The 23550-nt window shown below is 48.3% G+C and overlaps 1 protein-coding gene across 1 annotated transcript; it reads left to right on the top strand.

Moving 5' to 3' along the window:
• The first annotated feature begins 805 nt into the window (after nucleotides 1–805).
• LOC144590095 (zinc finger SWIM domain-containing protein 1-like) lies at nucleotides 806–21646 on the top strand. Its single transcript, XM_078394959.1, is given in 10 exon segments — nucleotides 806–907; nucleotides 3351–3662; nucleotides 6532–6640; nucleotides 10425–10665; nucleotides 11475–11476; nucleotides 15215–15529; nucleotides 15531–15652; nucleotides 17453–18006; nucleotides 18009–18275; nucleotides 21594–21646. Coding segments are annotated over 10 exon segments (2022 nt in total). The 5' UTR covers nucleotides 806–860.
• Nucleotides 21647–23550: the final 1904 nt, after the last annotated feature.

Genomic DNA, 23550 nt, shown 5'->3' with positions numbered 1-23550 from the left:
CCCGGACACGGATGTCGAGGGGTGGGGGCGGAGAGTGACCCAGAGAGAGAGCGGGGGGGGCGGGGCCGCTCAGTGTTGACCGGTAGGTGACCCGGGGGCTCTGAGAGCGGTGCCCGTGTGCCGGCAGCGCATGCGCCAACCTCGGGCCGGCCCCGGAGCGGAGCGGAGCGGAGCCGCCACAAAGCGCCGGGGCCGCGGCTGCGCGTCAGATGCCGCCAAATACGCGGGAAACCCCATCCCTGGGCCCAGGGATCCGGGATCGTCCAAATCCTGCACCGCGACCACCGGGCTGGAGCTGCAGCTGCAGCCGGCCCCCCCGTCCCCCCCGTCCCCATTCATTAACCCCCACACGGGCAGTTTCATCCCAATCACAGGGATTTGCATCAACCTCATTCAGGGATTGATCCCAATCTACTATCCCGCGGATTTCCATCCCAATACTGAGCATTGCACGACGCCCCTTCCCCAAACCCAGGGAATTATCCCCCACACATACACGGGCATTTACATCCCAATCCCATGAATTTGTATCCTATCTAAATCAGGGATTGATCCCGACCCCCTATCCCGATGTTGAACATTGCAAGATGCCCCCTTCCCCAAACCCAGGGAATTATCCCACCAACCGCACATGGGTGGTTTTTATTACAATGCCACTTATTTCCATCCTATCTAAATCAGGGATTGCCCCTCCCCCCCCCCCCCCCCCCCAGACCTCCCATCCCGGGGATTTCCCTCCGAATGCGGGCCCTAGCAGGATGCTCCCAGTGCAAACCTGGAGAATAAGTGAGTTCGGTATCGTAACTGCACATGCCCAGGTCATAGGTCGCTCGTGCTAAACTGGCTGCGCTGGTGCATGTATGCGCACCTGCGTTTCATCCGTAATTTCCAGATTTACTTCTTCGAGGTAAGAAAATACTGCTTTCAAAACTATTAACTAGGTGTATATATGGTTAATTTGTACAAAACTACGATGAACACATCCTTCGACAAACACATCAAACACATCACCAAGACAGCCTTCTTCCACCTCAAAAACATCACCCGTCTCCGTCCATCCCTCTCCTCCACACCTGCAGAAACCCTCATCCACGCCTTCATCACCTCCCGTCTGGACTACTGCAACAGCCTCCTCTATGGTTCACCCTCAAAAATCATCAATAAACTCCAATACATCCAGAACTCCGCTGCCCGTCTACTCACCCACTCATCGATCCGTGACCATATCACCCCCGTCCTTTACAAGCTCCACTGGCACCCCATCCCCCAGAGAATCCAGTACAAAATCCTTATGACCTACAAAGCCCTCCATAACCTGGCCCCATCCTACCTGACTGACCTCCTCCACAGACACACTCCAACCCGTACCCTCCGCTCTGCTGCTGCTAACCTCCTGTCCCCCCCCATCCGGACCAAACTCAGATCTTGGGGGGACAGGGCTTTCTCCATCGCTGCTCCCACACTCTGGAACTCGCTACCCCAAACCATCAGAGACTCCTCCTCACTCACCACATTCAAAACATCACTGAAGTCTCACCTGTTCAGCACTGCCTTCAATCACTGACCGTCACCTCACCTTCTTTTTCCTTTTCTGTTCGTTTACTTATTTATCTATTTATTTTCTTCTCTATGTTTTAGTAAACCCTGTAAAGCGTCTTTGAGTGTTTAGAAAAGTGCTATATAAATGTAATGCATTATTATTATTATTATTATTATGATTTTGTTGGTTTTATTGCTTTATGCTTCGGTGAGTGAGCGAGATAGTGACAATTTTCTTTTGCATTGTAAAAGAAGGGTCGAGACCCTTCTTCAGAAGTCTGGAAAATAAGCGAGTTAGGTATCTCGCTTCAGACTTCTGAAAAAGGGTCTTTACCCGAAACTTCACACATTCCTTCTCTCCTGAAGTGCTACTTGACCCGCTGAGTTACTCCAGCATTTTGTGTCTACCTTCGATTTAAACTAGCAACTGTAGTTTTTTTTCCTAGAGTTTGAAGGGCAGAAACAGTTTCCCTTTGCAAATTGACAGTTGTGGCTGTCACACACATTCTACATCCACTTATTCAGGTGATACGTGGTACTCCCACAGCCCAAAGTTGCACAATTGTGCATGGCTTTGCCCAGTAACATATAAAACAAAATATATAATAAAGTCAATCATATGTTAAGTCAAATAGAGTCCTGTAAGCATGCCCATTACATACCGGTCCAAGCAAACAAAAATTGGCATGGCTTTGCTCACTCACCGAAGCACAAAGCAATAAAACTAACAAAATCAACGTAGTTTTGTACAAATTAACCGTAAATACGCCTAGTTAATAGTTTTGAAAGCAGCATTTTGTTACCTCGAAGAAGCAAAACTGGAAAATACGGATGAAAAGCAGGTCTGTATACGCGCAGCAGCTCAGCCGGCAAGAATGTTTAGCGCGAGTGACCTATGACCTGGGCATGCGCAGTTGAGATACCGAACTCGCGTATTACCATCATACCTGCACAAGGGCGATTATTACCCCAATCCCAGGAATTTTCATCTGCTGAAATCAGGGATTTATTATGATCTTCCATCCCGCAGATATCCCTCCCAATGCTGAGCATTGCAGGATGCCCCTCCCCCCAACCCAGGGAATTATCCCACCTGCACACGGGCTATTATTATTGCAATGCCAGAAATATCCATCCTTTCTAAATTAGGGATTGTTCCCACTCTCAATGTGGAATATCGCAAGATGCACCTCCCCTAAACGCAGGGAATTATCCCCCACCCACACATGGGCAATTTTGATCTCATTCCCAGTAATGAGCATCCTATGTAAATCAGGGATTGATTTATCCCAATGCTATCCCAATCCCAATGCTGAGCATTGCAAGATGCCCCTACTCAAACCCAGAGAATTACCCCCCACCCACACACGGGCGATTATCCCAATCCCAGGAACTTGCAGCCTACCTGAATCAAGGATTGCCCCCAACCCCGATCCACAATCCCGTGATTTTCCTCCCAATGCTGAGAATTGCATTGCTGAGATCTTGTGTTTCTCCCACACTTCAAAGACGTGGAAGTTAATTAGCTTCTGTAAAATTGTAAATTGTCCTATCATGTAGTATAGTGCTAGTATACGGGGTGATCGCTGGTTGGCGCGGACTCAGTGGGCTGAAGGGCCTGTTTCTTCTCTGAAGTCTAAAGTAAACTGTAAAGACAGCATCCGAGCAAAGGATGGATCCTGGGTCTCTGGCGCTGTGAGGCGGTGACTCTACAGTTGGACCACCCTGCTGTTCTTGAACTCTATATATGAGCTGTTGTGATGCGTTCTACATTGGCTGACCTGCAGCTGCTGCCTGTGGTCTATTCTCAGTGCCCGCTCTCCAGGTGGGATCAGTCTGCCAACTCCATCTGACGCACGTGCAGCCATGTCCCAGGTGGTGGGTTTCCGAGTGGGCGCCGAGTTCTCGAGCTACAACGAGCTGCACCGGGAGTATCGGCGCTACCAGAGGGACAGCTCCGTGCAGATGTGGACCAGGCACTCACGGACCATCAAGGCGCAGCGGCGTCGGGCACCCAAGCGCCCGATGAACGACGCGCTGAACTTTGCCGAGATCGACTACGCGTGCATTCACGGCGGCAAGTTATTCAAGACCAAAGGATCCGGCAAACGGACAATCCAGAGGTGAGGAAATACTTGCAGGGGTGACACAGCGGCCCAGTTGGTAGAGCCACTGCCTCACAACGCCGGGGATCCCGGTTCCATCCTGACCACGGGTGCTCTCCGTGTGTGGAGTTTGCACGTCCTCTCTGTGACCAGCTGTGTTTCTTCTGTGGGCTTCAGTTTCCTCCCGTATCCAAAACGTGCGGGTTTCTTGGTTAATTGGCCCTCTGTAAATCATCCCGAGTGTGTTGGGAGTGGATGACAAAGTGGGAGAACATGGAACATGGTCGACACCTGCTCCTGTTTCCTACCTTCTTATTTAAAGATGTTTTTATCCTTTTAAATTTAATAATATGTTTAGCCGGGTAGTTAGTTTTGTTTGGAGTTACATCATGGAAACAGGCCTTTCGGCCCATCGAGTCCACACCGCCCACCAATCATCCATTCACACTAGTTCTATGTTATCCCACTTTCTCATCCACTCTCTACACACGAGGGGCAATTTACAAAAGCAAATTAACCCACAAACCTGCACGTCTTTAGAATGTGGAAGGAAACCACTTGGGAAAAACCCACGTGGTCACAGGGAAGACGTACATTCTCCATACAGACAGCACCCGTAGTCAGGATCGAACCTGAGTCTCCGGCGCTGTGAGGCAGCAGTTCCTCTGCTGCCCCTGTCTGTCTCTTTCTCTTTTTTTCTCTGTCTCTCTCTCCCCTCTCTTCATTTTTTTCTCTCTTTTGCACTCTTTGTTTTCATCTTTGATTGTGTGTGTGTGTGTCTCCACGCCTCTCTCTCTCTCTCTCTCTCTCTCTCTCTCTTTCTCTCTCTCTCTCTCTCTCTCTCTCTCTCTCTCTCTCTCTCTCTCTCTCTCTCTCTCTCCCTCTCTCCATCTCTCTCCCTTTCTACCTCTCCCTCTCCATCTCTCCACCTCTCTCCTCTCTACCTTTTTACCTCTCTCCTCTCTCCCCCACCACACATTTTCCCATTCCTACTCGCTGGGATTGTATAGAGTGGTTGAGTCATTCCACACAGAAATAGGCCCTTCGGTCCAACTTGCCCATGCTCATCGAGATGGCCCATGTACACCAGTCCCACCTGCCCTCAGAACCTTCCCTATCCATGTGCCTTTCCAAATGTCTTTTAAATGCTAGAGTACCTGCCTCAACTACCTCCTCCCGAAGCTAGTTCCATTTACCACCACACTGTGCAGAAAAGGTTACCCCTCGTGTTCTTTTTAAATCTTTCCCCTCTCATGTTAAACTGTCATCTGGATCTTGATTCCCCTATCCTGGATAAAAGATTTGTGCATTCACCCTATCTATTCCACTTGTCACATACAATTTGCTGTGTTAACACAAGGGACACGGTATTATCCATGTTATCCCACTTTGCCATCCACTGCCTGCACACTTGGAACAATTGACAATTTGATAGTTTGTGTTTTATGGTTCAGAGACTGGATTGATATCCCAGTGGGGGAGTGTGATATTATCCTATTAGATCACACAGGGTCTTCCGCCTTCAATGACCATCAAGCACCCAGCTTGTTATGTACTGTGTGTAGGACGGAACTACAGATGCTGGTTTACACTGGAGATAGACACAAAATGATGAAGTGACTCAGCGGGGAGGGCAGCATCTCTGGAGAAAAATAATAGGTGACGTTTCGGTTTGACACCCGTCTTAAGGCTGAGAGTCAGGGGGGAGGTAAACTAGAAGTTTCTCCCACTCTCGGCGTTCTATCAATTTCACTGTCGTCTTGCTTAGTTTCACTGTTTGTATCAACTTGTTATCACCTTCTCCACAGCCAACAATAGACCATTGTGGGCTCCACCTTTCCTTTATCATTGTTGCTGGCTTTGATTTGTTCTTTCATTCATTTGTTCTTTGTAACCCTTCATCCCCCTAGTTCCCTCTCCTCTGACTCTCAGTCTGATAAAGGGTCCCAACCAGAAGAATAAGGGGTAGGCCATTTAGAACAGAGATGAGGAAACACTTTTTCAGTCAGAGAGTTGTGAATCTGTGGAATTCTCTGCCTCAGAGGGCAGTGGAGGCTAATTCTCTGAATACATTCAAGAGAGAGCTAGATAGAGCTCTTAAGGATAGCGGAGTCAGGGGGTATGGGGAGAAAGCAGGAACGGGGTACTGATTGAGAATGATCAGCCATGATCACATTGAATGGCGGTGCTGGCTCGAGGGGCCGAATGGCCTCCTCCTGCACCTATTGTCACCTACTCCTTTTCTCCAGAGATGCTGCCTGACCCGCTGAGTTACTCCAGCATTTTGAGTCCATTTCCTTTGTTATGCACTATGTTATCTTACACCAATCCTGCATGAATCACATTTTGTTACAGCTGTTGCTTCAAGTCCCCCCAGTTTGTGAAAGAGTTTATTATCAGTCAAAGGGCAGTCATTCATCACACCATCTTGTCTTCCCACTCACACTGCTTCATGGCCAATGTCAATGGAATATTTCTGTTGGATTCTGTGATGATTGTAAAAGATCGCCATACATTGCTGGTCTGAATCATCCTACCATAACGAGAGAGCAGTCCTGAACTGCGATCTTCCTCATTAGTGACCCTCGGACTATCTTTGTTTGGACTTTACCTTGCACTAAATGTTATTATTATTATTATTATCTATACACTGTAAATGGCTCAATTGCCTTCCCACTGTCTGGTTAGCATGCAACAAAGCTTTTCACTGTACCTCGGAACACGTGACAATAAACTGAACTAAACAAAACTGAAGGGTCTCAGTCCAAAGCGTCACCTATTCCTTTTCTCCAGAGATGATGCACGACCCGCTGAGTTACTCCAGCATTTTGTAGCCTTATCGATTGACCCAGTTGGCTTACACACTGCCTCCCACTGTCTTTTTCAGAACCAACAAGATGAAGTGTCCCTGTGTCATTAAAGTCCGTCTTTCTGCGGATGGAAACAAGTTTGTGGTGAAAGAGATGAATGAATCGCATAACCACACAGTGCCGCAGGTAAAAGCAGAACACACACACCAGCCAGGTAGAGTAGTTGGATCTGCCACTGCTTCAGATTGTCGGGTCAGTGTGTGTGCGTGTGTGGGGGGGTGTGTGTGTGTGTTGTCCCACCTCTCCACGTTTTCAGAGAGCATTAGACTAGTCCTGTACACGCTCGGTTCCAGCCTTGGATCCTGGGCTGTTGAATATCTTAGTTCAGCAATACAGCACAGAAACAGGCCCTTCGGCCCACTGAGTCAGCGCCAACCGGCGATCCCCCACATTAACACTATCCTACACACACTTGGGACAATTTACACATGCACCAAGCCAATGAACCTCCATACCTCTACATTTTTAAAGTGTGGGAGGAAACTGAAGATCTTGGAGAAAACCCACGCAGGTCACGGGGAGAACGTAAAAACTCCATACAGACAGCACTCATAGTCGGGATCGAACCTGGGTCTCCAGCGCTGCAAGCGCTGTAAGGCAGCAACTCTACCGCTGCGCCACCGTGCCGTCCAGAATATGTCCACGTAATTATTTATAAAGAGTTTATCATAACTCTGTCTCTCTGCCCGTGGTTTTGCCCGTGAGAGAATGTTACCTGTGGCACCAACACATATCGTTGGGACTTAAAGCTGTAGCCTGCAATAAAATGGGATTTGTGCAGAATTGGCTCAAGATAACTTAGCAACAAAGATGGACTCAACAAGCTGGAGTAACTCAGCGGGTCAAGCATCATCTCTGGAGAAAAGGAATAGGTGACGTTTCGGATCCTTCCCGGCTGGTCTGAAGAAGGGTCTCGACCTGAAATGTCACCTTTTTCTTTTCTCCAGAAATGTTGTCTGAACCGCTGAGTTGCTCCAGCTTTTTGTGTCTAGAATTGGCGTAAACTAGAATCTGCTGTTTAGTTTAAACATACAGCGTGGAAACAGGCCCTTCAGCCCACCGAGTCCAGGCTGACCAGCAATCCCTGCACATTAACGCTATCCTACCCACATCAGGGACAACTTTCAATTTTACCAAGCCAATTAGCCTATAAACCTGTACATCTTTAGAGTGTGAGAGGAAACCGCAGCTCCCGAAGAAAACACATGGGGAGAACGTACAATCTCCGTACAGACAGCACCCGTAGTCAGGATCAAACCCGAGTCTCTAGCGCTGTAACACAGCAACTCTTCCGCTGCACCACCGTGCTGCCCCGACACATAGAATAGAACAAGATGGGTGCTTGATGGTCATTGCCGGCAATGTAGGTGGAAGAGCCGGTGTGATTCTATGGGATGATATCACACTCCCCCACTGGGATATCAATCCAGCCTCTGAACTCTGACAACTTTGCCATTGTTTAACAGAGTCACACTCGATATCACTAGTCATTTCCCTCACAGTAACAAGTTTTATTTACGTAGTTCTAACGCACTAAAAATATCTCCAGCTTTCAGGGACATTATCAAAGTAATTGATGTGAACTGCCTTAGCAGGGATTCTGGAGATGACCTATAACTTAGGTGGAGTTGGTGGATTTCAAGGAATGTCTTATAATGGGGTTTAAGGAGGCAAGAGTGTCTGAGGGTGATCTGAGAGAAGTATATCTGTTCATGAGAGGCATAGAATGGAGACTCTCAGACTATCTTTAATTGGACTTTACTGGACTTTATCTGATGCTAAACATTATTCCCTTTATCCTGTGTCTGTGGACTGTGGACGGCTTAGACACAAAAATCCGGAGGAACTCAGCAGGTCAGACAGCATCTCTGGAGAAAAGGAATACATGACGTTTCGGGGCAAGACCCCTCTTCAGACCAGAAAAGGAATAGGTGAAATTTCGGGTCGAGACCCATCTTCAGATTGATGCTTCCTGACCCGCTGAGTTACAGCAGCTTTTTGTATCTATCTTCGGTTTAAACCAGCATCTGCAGTTCCTTCCAACACATTTCGACTGTGGACGGCTTGATTGTAATCATGGATAGTCGTTCTATGGACTGGTAGCATGCAACAAAAAAGCTTTTTGGTACACGTGACAAGAAACTAGACTAAACTAGATGGGGAATATGGTCCGATTGTTTTTACCCCATGGTAGTTGTGGAGGTGCAGAGACACAGAGGGAGAAAGTTCCAAATAGCTGCTGAAGGCAAAGTCAATTGGACAGGGATAAAAGTTCAGGAATGGGCTGGGGCCAGAGTTAGAGAGATTTTGTATTATATATATATATATCTGACCGAGGCGTAAATGTAGATGGGTTGGTGAGTAAGTTTGTTAATGACACCAAAATTAGGAGTTGCAGACAACGAGAAATGCTGTCAGTAGATATCAGAACGTAGACCAGCTGCAGAAAGGGGTGGAGAAATGGCAGATGGAGTTTAACCTGAGCAAGTGTGAGGTGATGCACTTTGACAGGTTAAATGCAAGGAGAGAGGATACAGTTAATGGCATGACCATTAACAGCATTGATGTGCAGAGGGATCTTGGAGTTCAAGTTCATAGCTCACTGAAGGAGGCAGCACAAGTAGATGGGGTGGTGAAGAAGGCCTCATAAGTGACAGGAGCAGAATTAGGCCATTCAGCCCATCGTCTATTCCGCCATTCAATCACGGCTGATCTATCTCTCCCTCCTAACCCCATTCATCTGCCTTCTCCCCATAACCCCTGACACCAGCAATAATTAAGAATCCATCTATCTCTGCCATAAATATATCCACTGACTTGGTCTCCACAGCCTTCTGTGGCAAAGAATTCCACCAATTCACCACCCTCTGACTCAAGAAATTCCTCCTCTCCTTCCTAAAGGAATGTCCTTTAATTCTGAAGCTATGGCCTCTTGTCCGACACTCTTCCACTGGAGGAAGCATCCTCTCCACATTTATCCAAACGTTTCACTATTCGGTACGTTTCAATGAGGTCCCCTCTCATTCTTCTAAACTCTATCGAGTACAGGCCCAGTGCTGACAAACGATCATCATATGTTAACCAGTATGGGTGAAACGTGTGGTATGCTTGTCTTCTGTGCTAGGGGCATTAAATATAAGAGTCAGCAAGTCATGATGCAGCTCTATAGGGCTTTAGTTAGACTGCATTTGGAGTATTATTTGCAGTTCTAGTCGCTCCATTACAGGAAAGGTGTGGAGGCTTTGGAGAGGGTGCAGAGGAGGTTGACCAGAATGCTGCCTGGATTAGAGGGTTTCAGCTACAGGGGGAGGTTGAATAAACTTGGGTTATTTTTTCTGGAGCGTCAGAGGTTGAGGGAAGACTCGACGGAAGTATATAAAGTTAAGGTCGGCAGTCAGAGGCTTGTGCCCAGGGTGGAAATGTCCAACACGAGACGACAGAGTGATATGGTGAGAGGGGGGAGGTTTAATGTGCGAGGCAAGATTTTTACACAGAGAGGGGTGGGGGCTGGGAATGCACTGCTAGAGATGGTGGTGGATGCAGATACGATAGGGGTGTTTAAGAGGCTTTGGGAAAGGCACATGGAAGTTCAGGGAATTGAGCGATATGTATCATGTACAGGGAGATGAGATCAGTTCAACTTGGCATCATGTTTGGCACAGATAATGTAGGCTGGAGGGCCCATTCCTGTGCTGTTCTGTGTTCTAATATGGGATCTGAGCTTAGTTTACAGATACAGCATGGAAACATAGGCCTACCTAGTCCATGCTGATCATCGACCACCTACGTGCACTGGTTCTATGTTGTCCTACTTTCTCATCCACTCCCGACACGCTCGGGGCAATTTACAGAGGACAATTGACCTCCAAACCGGATGAACTGACCCTAGGATCTTGCTTGTACCCCACAGGAAGAGGAGGAGAGGCTCCGGCACCAAAGGCGCTTTGTTACAGCGCTGCGCGTGGACCCCACTTCCATCGTCTCGCTGCGGAGTAATGGAGCTGGTGTCCAGGTGCAGCTGGGGGAGGTTGCCGGCAAGGTGCTCACTGATGAGGATGCCCATAGCCCCGCACGCAAGGAGAAATGGGACGAGTTCAAGACCAACAAAACCGACTTGGAGATGATGGTGCCCACACTGGCAGCCGTCAAGGGTAAGGTCATAAGGAATAGGAGTAGAATTAGGCCATTCGGCCCATCAGGTCTACTCCGTCATTCAATCATGGCTGATCTATCTCTCTCCCCTAACCCCATTTTCCTGCCTTCTCCCCATAACCTCTGACACCCGTACTGATCAAGAATCAAGGTAGGTGAAGGTGTCCTCGCTTGTCCCAGGCCTAACCGGCTGCTCCAGGTTTGCACCACTCCCTCTCTTGTCCTGGGGTATCCTGCATCCTTCCTTCATTCCGGAATAATGCGGATCACCCCTTTATTGGGATAATGATGACCATTTGATGGCTCAGGGCCTGTACTCGCTGGAGTTTAGAAGGATGAGGGGGGACCTCACTGAAACTTACCGAATAGTGAAAGGACCGGATAAAGTGGATGTGGCGAGGATGTTTCCACTAGTGGGAGAGTCATGGACCAGAGGGCACAGCCTCACAATAAAAGGACGTTCCTTTAGAAAGGAGATGAGAAGGAATTTCTTTAGTCAGAGGGTGATGGATCTGTGGAAATCATTGCCACAGATGGCTGTGGAGGCCAAGTCTGTGGCTATTTATAAAGCAGAGATTGACAGGTTCTTGATTAGTAAGGGTGGCAAAGGGTATGGGGAGGGCAGGAGAATGGGGTTGAGAGGGAAAGATAGATCAGCCATGATTCCTAGACTCTCCCACGAATGGAAAGATCCTTTCCACATCCACTCTACCCTGGCATTTCACTATCTTGTAAGTTTCAACGAAGCCCCTCCTCATCGTTCTAAACTCCAGCGAGTACAGGCCCAGTGCCGTCAAACACTGATCAGATGTTAACCCTGACATTCCTGGTATCATTCTGGTAAACCTCCTCTGGACCCTCTCCACCGCCAGCACATCCTTCCTTAGACATGGGGCCAAAACTGCTCCCAATACTCCAAATAAATGGATGAGGATTGGGTGTGGATCCTCCTTCCCCCATCTCATGATAGTGCACTGTCTTGTCACTAGATCACTCCCTCCTCTCCCCTGGGATAGTCAATGACTTTTAGACTTCAGAGACACAGCGCGGAAACTGGCCGTTTGGCCCACCGAGTTGGTGCTGACCAGCGATGATCCTGTACGCTAACTTACACACACAAGGGGCCATTTCTTTTTACAACTTACTGAAACCAAGTAACCTCCAATCCTGGAAGTTTTTGGAGTGTGGGAGGAAACCGGAGAAAACCCATAAAAGTAAAAACTCCGTACAGACCGCACCCACAGTCAAGATGGAACCCGGGTCTGTAGCGTTGTAAAGCAGCAACTCTACAGCTGTGTCCCCAATACTTTCTCATGGGATTGCTCTTGGATTGTGCCACGCTCTCTTCAGATGACTCTTCCCTCCTGTAACCCCACCCACCCCACCCAGGCTGCATCTGCAGTTCCTTCCTCCACCTGTCACTTGCAAGGCTTTATCCTGCCCCCATCTCTCTTCCAGCTTTCTTCTTCCCCCCCCCCACCCCCCCCCCCCGACTTGCCACAATTAGTTGAAGAAGGGTCCCGACCTGAAATATCACGTATCCATGTTTTCCAGACATGTGTAGGAAAGAACTGCAGATGCTTGTTTACACTGGAGATGGACACAAAATGCTGCAGTAACTCAGCGGGTCAGGCAGCATCTCTCGAGAAAAAGAATAGGAGACATTTCAGGTCAAGCCTCTTACTCAGACTGAGAGTCAGGGGCGAGGGGAAACTCCAGAGATATTGCCTGACCTGCTGAGTTATTCTCGCACTTTGTCTTTTGTCATGAACCAGCATCTGCAGATCCTTGTTTCTCCAGAGTTTGATAGAGCTGCATCTTGACTATCTGACTCTTGTACTCAGTACACCGACCGATGAAGGCAAACGTACCTCACCACTGCCACTGTGCATTACCAGTGCTTTGTTCAGAATCCATTTCAGTATCAGACTCAATTTATCGTCCTAGTTTGTACACAAACAAGGAATTTGACGGTGCATTGCTCACACCTGGTAAAAACACGAGACAGCAGACAATTTAAAAAAACATTCTAATTAAACAATGCAAAAATAAAGTGCAAGAGTAATAAGTGGCAGCTTTGCTAAATATTGCACGCGTAAATATCTAAAGTGCACTTGGAGAGTTCATGAGTGTTTGGCTTACAGACCAGAATGTAGTGGTGTAGAGTGGTTGTTAACTAGACCTACCACTCGTGGGAAGAGGCTGTTTTTGTGTCTGGATGTGCCCAGAGGGGAGGGCTTCATGAGAGAGTTAGATATACAGTGCATTCAGAAAGTATTCACACCCCTTCACTTTTTCCACATTTTGTTACATTACAGCCTTATTTTAAAATGGATTCATTTTTTTTTTACTCATCAATCTACACACAATACCCCATAATAAAAAAGTGAAAACAAGTGTTTAGAAATTTTTGCAAAGTAATTAAAAAGAAATAACTGATATCATATTTACAAATGTATTCAGACCCTTTACTCCGTACTTTGTTGAGGCACATTTGGCAGTGATTGCAGCCTCAAGTCTTCTTGGGTGTGACGCTGCAAGCTTCGCACACCTGTATGTGGGTAATTTCTCCCATTCTTCTCTCAAGCTCTGTCAGGTTGGATGCGGAGCATCGATGCACAGCTATTTTCAGGTCCCTCCAGAGATGTCCGGGTTCAAGTCCGGGTTCTGGCTGGGCCACTCAAGGACATTCACAGACTTGTCATGAAGCCACTCCTGCGTTGTCTTGGCTGTGTGCTTGGGGTCATTGTCCTGTTGGAAGGTGAACCTCCTCCCCAGTCCGAGGTCAAGAATGCTCTGGAGCAGGTTTTCATCAAGGATCTCTCTTTACTTTGCTCTGTTCATTTTTCCCTCGATCCTGACTAGTGTCCCAGTTCCTGTCGCAGAAAAACCCCCACAGCATGATGCTGCCACCACCATGCCTCACCGTAGGTATGGTATTAGCCAGGTGATGAGCAGTGCCTGGTTTCCCCCAAACATGACATTTGGCATTCAGGCCAAAGAGTTCAATCTTGGTTTCATCAGACAAGATAATCTTATTTCTCTTGGTCACAGAATCCTTTAGGTGCCTTTTGGCAAACTCCAAGCAGGCCATCATGTGCCTTTTACTGAGGAATGGCTTCCGTCTGGCCACTCAACCATAAAGGCCTGACTGGTGGAGTGCTGCAGGAAAGTTGGCCTTCTGGAAGGTTCTCCCATCTTCACAGAGGAACTCTGGAGCTATGTCAGAGTGATCATCGGGTTCTTGGTCACCTCCCTGACCAAGGCCCTTCTCCCCTGATTGCTCAGTTTGGCCGAGTGGCCAGCTCTATGAAGAGTCCTGGTGGTTCCAAAGTTTTTTCCATTTAAGAATGATGGAGGCCACTGTGCTCTTCGGGACCTGCAATGCTGCAGAAAGTGTTTTCTACCCTTCCCCAGATCTGTGTCTCGACACAATCCTGTCTTGGAGATCTACGGACAATTCCTTCTTCTTCGTGTCTTGGTTTTTGCTCTGACATGCACTGTCAACTGTGGGACCTTATATAGACAGATGTGTACCTTTCCAAATCATGTACAATCAATTTAATTTACCACTGGTGGACTTCAATCAAGATGTAGAAACATCTCAAGGATAATCAATGGAAACAAAATGAACCTCAACTCAATTTTGAGCGTCATAGCAAAGGTTTGAATACTTATGTAAATGTGATATTTCAGCTATTTCTTTTAAATTACTTTGCAAAAGTTTCTAAACACCTGTTTTCGCTTCTTCATTCTGGGGTATTGCGTGTAGATTGACGATTTAAAAAAAAAGAATTTAATCCATTTTAAAATAAGGCGGTAATGTAACAAAATGTGGAAAAGGTGAAGGGGTCTGAATACTTTCTGAATGCACTGTAGGTCTTAGGGCTGATGGAATCAAGGGATATGGGGAGAAAGCCAGAACAGGGTACTGATTCTGGATGATCAGCCATGATCATATTGAATGGCGGTACTGGCTCGAAGGGCCGAATGGCCTACTCCTGCACCTATTTTCTGTGTTTCTACTTCAAAGAGTTTGTGGCCAGGGTGAGAGTGGGTCAGTCCCTTGTTCTGCCTGTTCTTGTCATATGAGGAAAGACTGGGGATGTATTCACTGGAGTTTAGAAGGATGAGAGGGGATCTTAAAGAGACGTATAAGATTATAAAAGGACTGAACAAGCTAGATGCAGGAAAAATGTTCCCAATGTTGGGGGAGTCCAGAACCAGGGGACACAGTCTAAGAATAAAGGGGAGGCCATTTAAAACTGAGGTGAGAAGACACTTTTTCACCCAGAGAGTTGTGAATTTGTGGGATTCTCTGCCACATAAGGCAGTGGAGGACAATTCACTGGATGAATTTAAAAGAGAGTTAGATAGAGCTCTAGGCGCTAGTGGTATCAAGGGATATGGGGAGAAGGCAGGCACCGGTTACTGATTGTGGATGATCAGCCATGATCACAGTGAATGGCGGTGCTGGTTTGAAGGGCCAAATGGCCTCCTGCACCTATTTTCTGTGTTTCTATAACTCTTGTCTGCGTTTGTTTGCAGGGCACGGTGGTGGTGGTGGTGAACAAGGCCAACGTGTTGCAGGCCATCTACTACCAGGACGGCCGCATGAAGCAGACCTTCGAGAGGTTCCCCGAGGTGCTGCTGGTGGGCGCCACCTACAGCTGGGCGGGCCTGTGGCTGCCCACCTACCTGCTGCTGGCCATCGACGGCAACGGGGAGAGCGAGCTGGCGTGCCTGTGGTTCCTGCAGAGCGAGGAGCGCGAGACCGTCCGGCAGCTTCTGCGCATCTTCAGGCAGAAGAACCCGGCGGCGGAGGGAACGCGGGCGGTGGTGGTCGGCGGCAAGGCGTGCTGGTGACGGGGAGCTGGTGACCGACGTGCTGCCCCACTGCAAGCCGCTGGCCTGCCTCGCCCACACCCTGAGCGTCTTCCAGGACCACGTGACCGCCGAGAAGCTGCACGTGACCGCCGGGCAACAGTAAGCATTGGCACCGCCATTCCCTCGTGGGGCTGGAGCGGAGCGGGCGGGTGGGGGGCCCAAATATTCCTCCTCCTGTCAGATTGTGTTGGTTTGTTAAAGTTGTGACTCTCATCCCTCTGCACAATCCAGTCTACCCATGTCCCATCTCCTCCACTCTGCCCTCTCTCTCTTTTTTCTTTCCTTCTATCTTACCCGCTCCTCCTTCCCTTCTTTCTTTCTCCCCCTCCATCCTCCATCTCCCTCTTCTCCTCCGCCCCTTCTCTCCTTCTCCTCCGCCCCTTCTCTCCTTTCCCCTACTCCTGTTTCTTCCTCCTCCTCCTCACCCACTCCACCCCTCCTTCACCCACTCCTCCCCTCCTTCACCCACTCCTCTCCTCCTTCACCCTTCCTCTCCTCCTTCCCCGTCCTCCCCTCTTCCCCCTACTCTCCTCCTCCCGCCTCCTCTCCTTCCCTCTACTCTCCTCCTTTCCCCTCTCCTCCACCATCGGGCAACAATAAGCTCTGGCATTGTGATTCCATCCTGGGACCGGAGTGGGCGGGGGAGGGGGAGGTTGGTTTATCCCAAATATTCCTCCTCCTGTCACGGCGTGGGTCAGATAAGGGTGCGACTCATTCCTCAACATGGTCTGCACAATCCAGTCTACCCCTGCCCCACTCTCCCTCCTTTCCACCCTCCTCTCCCCCTTTGCCTGCTCCTTCCCCTTTTGCCCCCTCCTCTCCCCTTTCTGTAGATGGGGCATCTTGGTCAGCATTAGATGGGGCATCTTGGTCAGCATTAGATGGGGCATCTTGGTCAGCATTAGATGGGGCATCTTGGTCAGCATTAGATGGGGCATCTTGGTCAGCATTAGATGGGGCATCTTGGTCAGCATTAGATGGGGCATCTGGTCAGCATTAAATGGGGCATCTTGGTCAGCATTAGATGGGGCATCTGGTCAGCATTAGATGGGGCATCTTGGTCAGCATTAGAATGGGCATGTTGGTCAGCAAGGACGAGTTGGGCCGAGAGGCCTATTTCCGTGCTGTTTGACTCCACTGTTCAGTAGTCATTGAGGAGGTCACTTTATTTTTCGTAGGGAAAGAAACGGTGGTGTTTTTCTTGTAGCCGCTGGGAACTGTTGAGGTGAGAGTTTGGTTTAGTTTCGGAAATACAGATTGGAAACGGGCCCTTTGCCCCACTGAGTCCACGCTGACCATTAATCACCCGTTCACACCAAAGATACTAGAGGAACAAGATAGACCACTCGACGTTAAAAAGCGTAGAAGGACATGGCGCCATTTTAGTGGGCAGAAAATTGCAGAAACATTTAAAAAGAAAAAATAACAAAAATGTATGAATTGATAGATGAGTTATTTTCTGCATTTTAATGGTATCATCACACATACTGTTCCCCCAAAACACTGATTACACTGCGAGAGGCAGAACGAACGGCGGGGTTTGCTTACTAAAATGGCGGATGTTCCGCTCCTTTACACACTACACTTCAGTATAGGCGAATTCAACGGAGTGGTCCATCTTGTTCCTCTAGTATCTTTGGTTCACACTAGTTCTGGGCGACACACGGGACAATTTACAGAGGCCAATTAACGTACAAACCTGCACGTCTTTGGAACTTGGGGGGAACCCGGAGGAAACCCACATGGTCACAGGGAGAGCGTACAAACTCCACACAGACAATGCCTGTGGACAGGATGGATCCTGGGACTGGCACTGTAAGGCAGCAACTCTACCGCTACGCCACCGTGCTGCACCGGGAGGTTCCTCACCTTGTCTCCTCTTCCCTTTCTTCCCGCCAGGAGCCAGCTGCTGCAGATCCTGCACAGTATGTGTTACGCCACGTCGACTGAGGACTACGACCTGCTGTACCGCCAGCTGCTGGACTCCAACGTGGAGAGCGCCGTCGACTACTTCCACAAGACGTGGCACGGGTCCCGCCGCCAGTGGGTGGAGGGCTTCAAGCACGAGAACGAGAGCTACCTCACCAGCACCCTCCAGTGGGTGCAGGTGATGAGCCAGAGGTTGGCGGCGGTCGTCGAGGACTTCGCCGACGTGACCTCCTTCACCCGGGACCTCCTGAAGGCCGTGGACACGGTGCGGGCCGAGTGCGACCAGCGGGTGTTGCAGAGTGAGCCCCCCGCAGGGCCAGAGGACAACTCCGCGGAGTCTTCCTACCGGGCGCTGCTCACCGACTTCGCCTTCCGCCGGGTGCGGACGGAGCTGCAGGAAGCGGAGTCGGTCTCCTTTCTCAGCGTGGAGGCCGAGAGGGCCTGGCCCGTGTGCCGGCGCCGGGCCCTGGTGACGGACCAGGCCAGCTGCCAGTGTGCTTTCCGCACCTCCATGAGGCTCGGCTGCTGGGCTCCGACCTCTTTGAGCCCTCACTCTGCGCTGCTCGCTGGACGCAGGAGCACTTCCTCGGCGGTCAGCTCCCGCCCGCGTCGCCGAGGGAGCGGGCCAAGGTGCAGCAGGAGCGATACCGCCAGGCCCTCAAGGTAGCTCGCAAACTCTCCTCCCTCGCCGCCCGGTGTCCGGCCGAAGACTTTGGCAGGTGCCTGGCGGTCATGACGGCCGTCACCGACATCTGGGCCAGAGGTGGCCAGGTGCAAGTCACCGAAACCAATGGTTTGTAGCGACGCAGTCTCAGAGAGAGTGAAGCAACGACACACAAAACATGGAGCAGCACAGCACAAGGACAGGCCCTTCAGCACACAATGAACATGATGCCAAGACCATCGCTTATCTACCTGCATATCATCCATACCTCACCATTCCTTGCATATCCATGTGCCTATCTACTGCCTCGTAAACTCCATTATCACATCTACCTCTACCGCAACATATGGTTCATAAGATCATGTGACAGGAGTAGGATTAGGCAATTTGTCCCATCAAGTCTACTCCGCCATTCAATCATGGCTGATTCATCTCTCCCTCACCCCATTCTCCTGCCTTCTCCCCATAACAGAGAAACAGAGAAAATTAGTGCAAGAGCAGACCATTTGGCCCTTTGAGCCTGTACGCACCGCCATTCAATGTGATCATGGTTGATCATCCACAATCTCCCCCGTTCCTGCCTTCTCCCCATATCCCTTGATTCCGCTAGCCCTAAGAGCCCTATCTGACTCTCTTTTGAATGCATCCAGTGAATCGGCCTCTACTGCCTTCTGATGCAGAGAATTCCACAAATTCACAATTCTGGGTGAAGAATTTTTTCCCTCATCTCAGTTCTAAATGGCCTAGCTCTCATTCTAAAATTGTGGCCCCTGTTTCTGGACTCCCCCAACATCGGGAGCATCTAGCTTGTCCAATGTCTTGGCTGCCTGCCACTGTATGTTTCTTTTTTTTTTTCCTAATCAGATGTGCAACACTTTGGTCAACGTGGGTTGTTTTTAAATGTGCTATACAAATAAAATTGACTTGACTTAATAATCTTATATGTTTCTATAAGATCTGCTCTGATCCTAAATTCCTGTGAATACAAGCCCATTTGTTCCATTCTTGCATCATATGACAGTCCCGCCATCCTGGGAATTAACCTCGTGAACCTACGCTGCTCTCCCTCAATAGCAAGAATGTCCTTCCTCAAATTTGGAGACCAAAACTGCACACAATATCCAGGTATGGCCTCACCAGGGCCCTGTACAACTGCAGAAGGACCTCTTTGCTCCTCTACTCAAATCCTCTTGCTGTACCTGCATGCTTGCTTTCAGTGACTGATGTACAAGGACACACACATCTCGTTTCACTTCCCCTTTTCCTAATCTGGTACCATTCAGATTATAATCTGCCTTGTCCTTGCCACCAAAGCGGATAACCTCACATTTATCTACATTATACTGCATCTGCCATACATTGCTCACTCACCCAACCTACCCAAGTCACCCTGCATCCTCATAGCCTCTTCACAGTTTACTCTGCCACCCTGCTTTGTGTCATCTGTAAATTTGCTTATGTTACTTTTAATTCCTTCATCTAAATCATGAAAATATATTGTAAATAGCTACGGTCACAGGACCAAGCCTTGCGACACCCCACTAGTGGCTGCCTGCCATTCTGAAAAGGACCCGTTAATTCCTACCCTTTGTTTCCTGTCTACCTACCAATTTTCGATCCATGTCAATATCCTACCCCCAATGCCATGTGCTCTAATTTTTCCCACTAATTTCCTGTGTGGGACCTTATTAAAGGCTTTCTGAACGTCCAGATACACTATATTTCCTTTATCCATTTTACTTGTTACATCCTCAAAAAATTCCAGAAGATTAGTCAAACAAGATTTCCCCTTCGTAAATCCATGCTGACTTGGACCGATCCTTTTACTGCTCTCCAAATGCACCGTTATTACATCTTTAATAATTGACTCCAGCAACTTCCCCACCACCGATGTCAGGCTAACTGGTCTATAATTCCCTGTTTTCTCTCTCCCTCCTTTATTAAAAAGTGGGATAACATCAGCTACCTTCCAATCCGCAGGAACTGATCCAGAATCAATAGAACATTGTAAAATGATCACCAATGCGTCCACGATTTCTAGAGCCACCTCCTTGACTACCCTGAGATGCAGACCAGGCCCTGGGGATTTATCAGCCTTCAGTCCCATCGGTCTTCCCAACGTGATATTTTGACTGATGTGAATTTCCTTCAGTTCCTCCATCACCCTAGATCCTCTGTACCCTAGTACTTCTGGGAGATTATTTGTGTCGTTCTTAGTGAATAAAGAACCAAAGTGCCTTTTCAACTCGTCTGCCATTTCCTTGTTCCCCATAATAAATTCACCTGTTTCTGTCTTCAAGGGACCCACATTTGTCTTCACTAATCTTTTCCTCTTCACATACCTAAAGAAGCTTTTATTATCCTTTATATTCTTGGCTAGCTTTCCTTCGTACTTCATCTATTCTCCCAGTATTGCCTTTTTAGTTACCTTCTGTTGTTCTTTAAAAGTTACCCAATCCTCTGGCTTCCCACTCATCTTTGCTATGTTATGTCTTCTCTTTTATTTTTATACTGTCCTTGACTTCCCTTGTCAGACCCAGTTGCTTCTTACTCCCCTTAGAATCTTCCTCTTTGGAATGAAATGATCCCGCATCTTCTGGATTATTCGCAGAAATTCCTGCCATTGCTGTTCCACCATCATCCCTGCTAGGGACCCTTTCCAGTCAACTTTGGCCAGCTCCTCCCTCATGCCTCCATAGTCCCCTTTGTTCAACTGCAATACTGACACTTCTGATTTTACCTTCTCTCTCAAATAGCAGATTAAAACATATTATGGTCACTACCTCCTAATGTTTCCTTTACCTTGAGTTTCCTTATGAAATCCGGTACATTACCCAACACTAAATCCAGAATTGCCTTCTCCCTGGTGGGCTCCAGTACAAGCTGCTCTAAGAATCCATCTCGGAGGCACACTACAAACTCCCTTTCTTAGGGTCCAGTACCAACCTGACTTTCACAGTCTACCTGCATATTGAAATCTCCCGTAACCTCTGACACCCGCACTAATCAAGAATCTATCTATCTCTGCCTTAAATATATTCACTGCTTTGCCTCCACAGCCTTCTGTGGCCAAGAATTCCACAGATTCACCACCCTTGCATAGTCCAGGCACTCAGTACGTTCCGTGTAAAGTGACAACGAGAAAAACAACTTGCCTCGCACATCTCCTTGAAACTTTGCCCCTCTCACCATTTTATCTATCAGAAGATTACCTTTCCACTGATAGACAGGCCCTCTGATGCTTATTGACCAAAATGCTGGAGCAACTCAGTGGGACTTATCATGATTTATTACTGAATGTTCTCCCAAATATTGTTTTACTGTTTTGCACCATGTGTACTCTGGACACATTACTGTGTGCGTCCCCCAATAATTTATTACTTTCTGTTTCCCTCTCGGCTGTGCCCCCTCCAACATCACTCACTAGTTGTGTTCCTTTGTTTTCAGTGACTGGTGCAACAGAGCAAGAATCGTCGTCTCCAGGCACCGAGGCAAGTTGAAGATGTGCGTAAGAACTGATTTCAGATCTGACTGACCGACAGACAGTGAGAGCCGCTTACAGTCACAGTGATTCACCGCGATCCCAGGAGTCAGGATCTGAAGTTGCTTTCTCTTCATACCCCCGTGTGTGTTACGCTTGTGTGTGTTTGAGTGTGTGCACAGATGTACCCAATGAACACTGCCGTACATCGATCACCGTTGATAGTGAACTGTCGCTCGGCCCTGTGTGTGTTACATGTGTGTGTGTGTACGGGTGCATCCATCATACGTGTGTGAGTGTCCGTGTGTGTATACGGTCAGCCTTGTCTGCATTTTGCATGTGTGTGTACATGTATGTACGTGTGTGTCTATGTTACGTGTGTATACAGATGTATCCAATGAACACTGCCATACAACGCTCACCTTTGATAGTGAACTGTCGGTCGGCCCTGTGTGCGTTATGCATTTGTGTGTACATGTATGTACATGTGTGAGTGAACGTGTGTGTGCACGTGTGTGTGTCGGCCCTGTGTGCGTTACACGTGTGTGTGTGTATGTATAGATGCATGCAATGAAGATTGCCATACACCGAACTGTCGGTAGGCCTCTGATTGAGCTTTGAAGCTGAATTAGTTTGCGGACGGTCGCGGTCGATGAATCTCAACATTTTTCCCTGTGATTCAGTGATTTTAATGGTGTTCTTCAACGGGACCTGAATCGGGTTCTGACATTCCGTGGGAACATGACATCCATTCAGTTGGAATTTTAAGCAGCAAACAGGATTCAAGTTTGGATAACTGAGCACAGCTCTGTCTTCTCTGCGGGAGCACTGACTGAGATCGGCTGATTCCTTGCAGGATGGGAACAAGACCCATGTGTTCCCTGGTCAGTCTGACTATGTACAACCTCTTGTCTTCAGCAAAACGATCGCCGAGTTTGCGCTTGGTCTCGCCGATATATGGGAATCCACACCTGAATCAACCGATACAGTAGATGATGTTGCAGTACGTGCAAGTGAACCTCAACCTATGTGTACGTTTCACCTGAAACGACTGACGGGGTCCCTGGACAGAGTCAAGGGAGGAGGTATAGGGTCAGGTGTTGCATCTCCTGTGGTTGCAGGGAAAGATTTGGTTGGGAAGGGATGAGTTAACCAGAGAGTTACGGTGGAAACATAGAAACACTGAAAATAGGCGCAGGAGTAAGCCATTCGGCCCTTCGAGCCAGCACCGCCATTGAATATCATCACGGCTGATCATCCAAAATCAGTACCCGTTCCTGCTTTCTCCCCATGTCCCTTGATTCCGTTAGACCTGAGAGCTATATTTAACTCTCCCTTGAAAACATCCAGTGGATTGGCCTCCACTGCCTTCTGTGGCAGATAATTCTACAGATTCACAACTATCTTGGTGAAAACGTTTTTCTTCATCTCAGTCCTAAATAACCTACCTCTTATTCTTAAACTGTGACCCGTGGTTCTACACTCCCCCAACATCGGGAACATTTTTCCTGCATCTACCCTGCCCGATCTCTTAAGAATTTAATGTTTCTATAAGATCCCCTCTCATCCTTCTAAATTCCAGTGAATATAAGCCCTCTCGACCTATTCTTTCAACATATGTCAGTCCCGCCATCCCGGGTATTAACCTGGTGAACCTACGTTGCACTCCCACAATAGCAAGAATGTCCTTCCTCCAATTGGGAGACCAAAACTGCACACAATACTCCAGCCGTGGTCTCACCAGTGCCCTGTACAACTGCAGTAAGACCTCCTTGCTCCCATATTCAAATCTTGTCGCTATGAAGGACAACATGCCATTTGCTTTCTTCACTGCCTGCTGCATCTCTATCCTTACTTTCAGTGACTGATGTACAAGGACATCCATGTCCCCTTGCACCTCCCCTTTTCCTAAACTGACACCAT

This window comes from Rhinoraja longicauda, unplaced genomic scaffold (assembly GCF_053455715.1).
Source record: "Rhinoraja longicauda isolate Sanriku21f unplaced genomic scaffold, sRhiLon1.1 Scf000128, whole genome shotgun sequence".
NCBI classification, from domain to species: Eukaryota; Metazoa; Chordata; class Chondrichthyes; order Rajiformes; family Arhynchobatidae; genus Rhinoraja; species Rhinoraja longicauda.
Note: the sequence above shows the minus strand (reverse complement) of the source record. Positions and strands in the feature narration are given on the sequence as shown.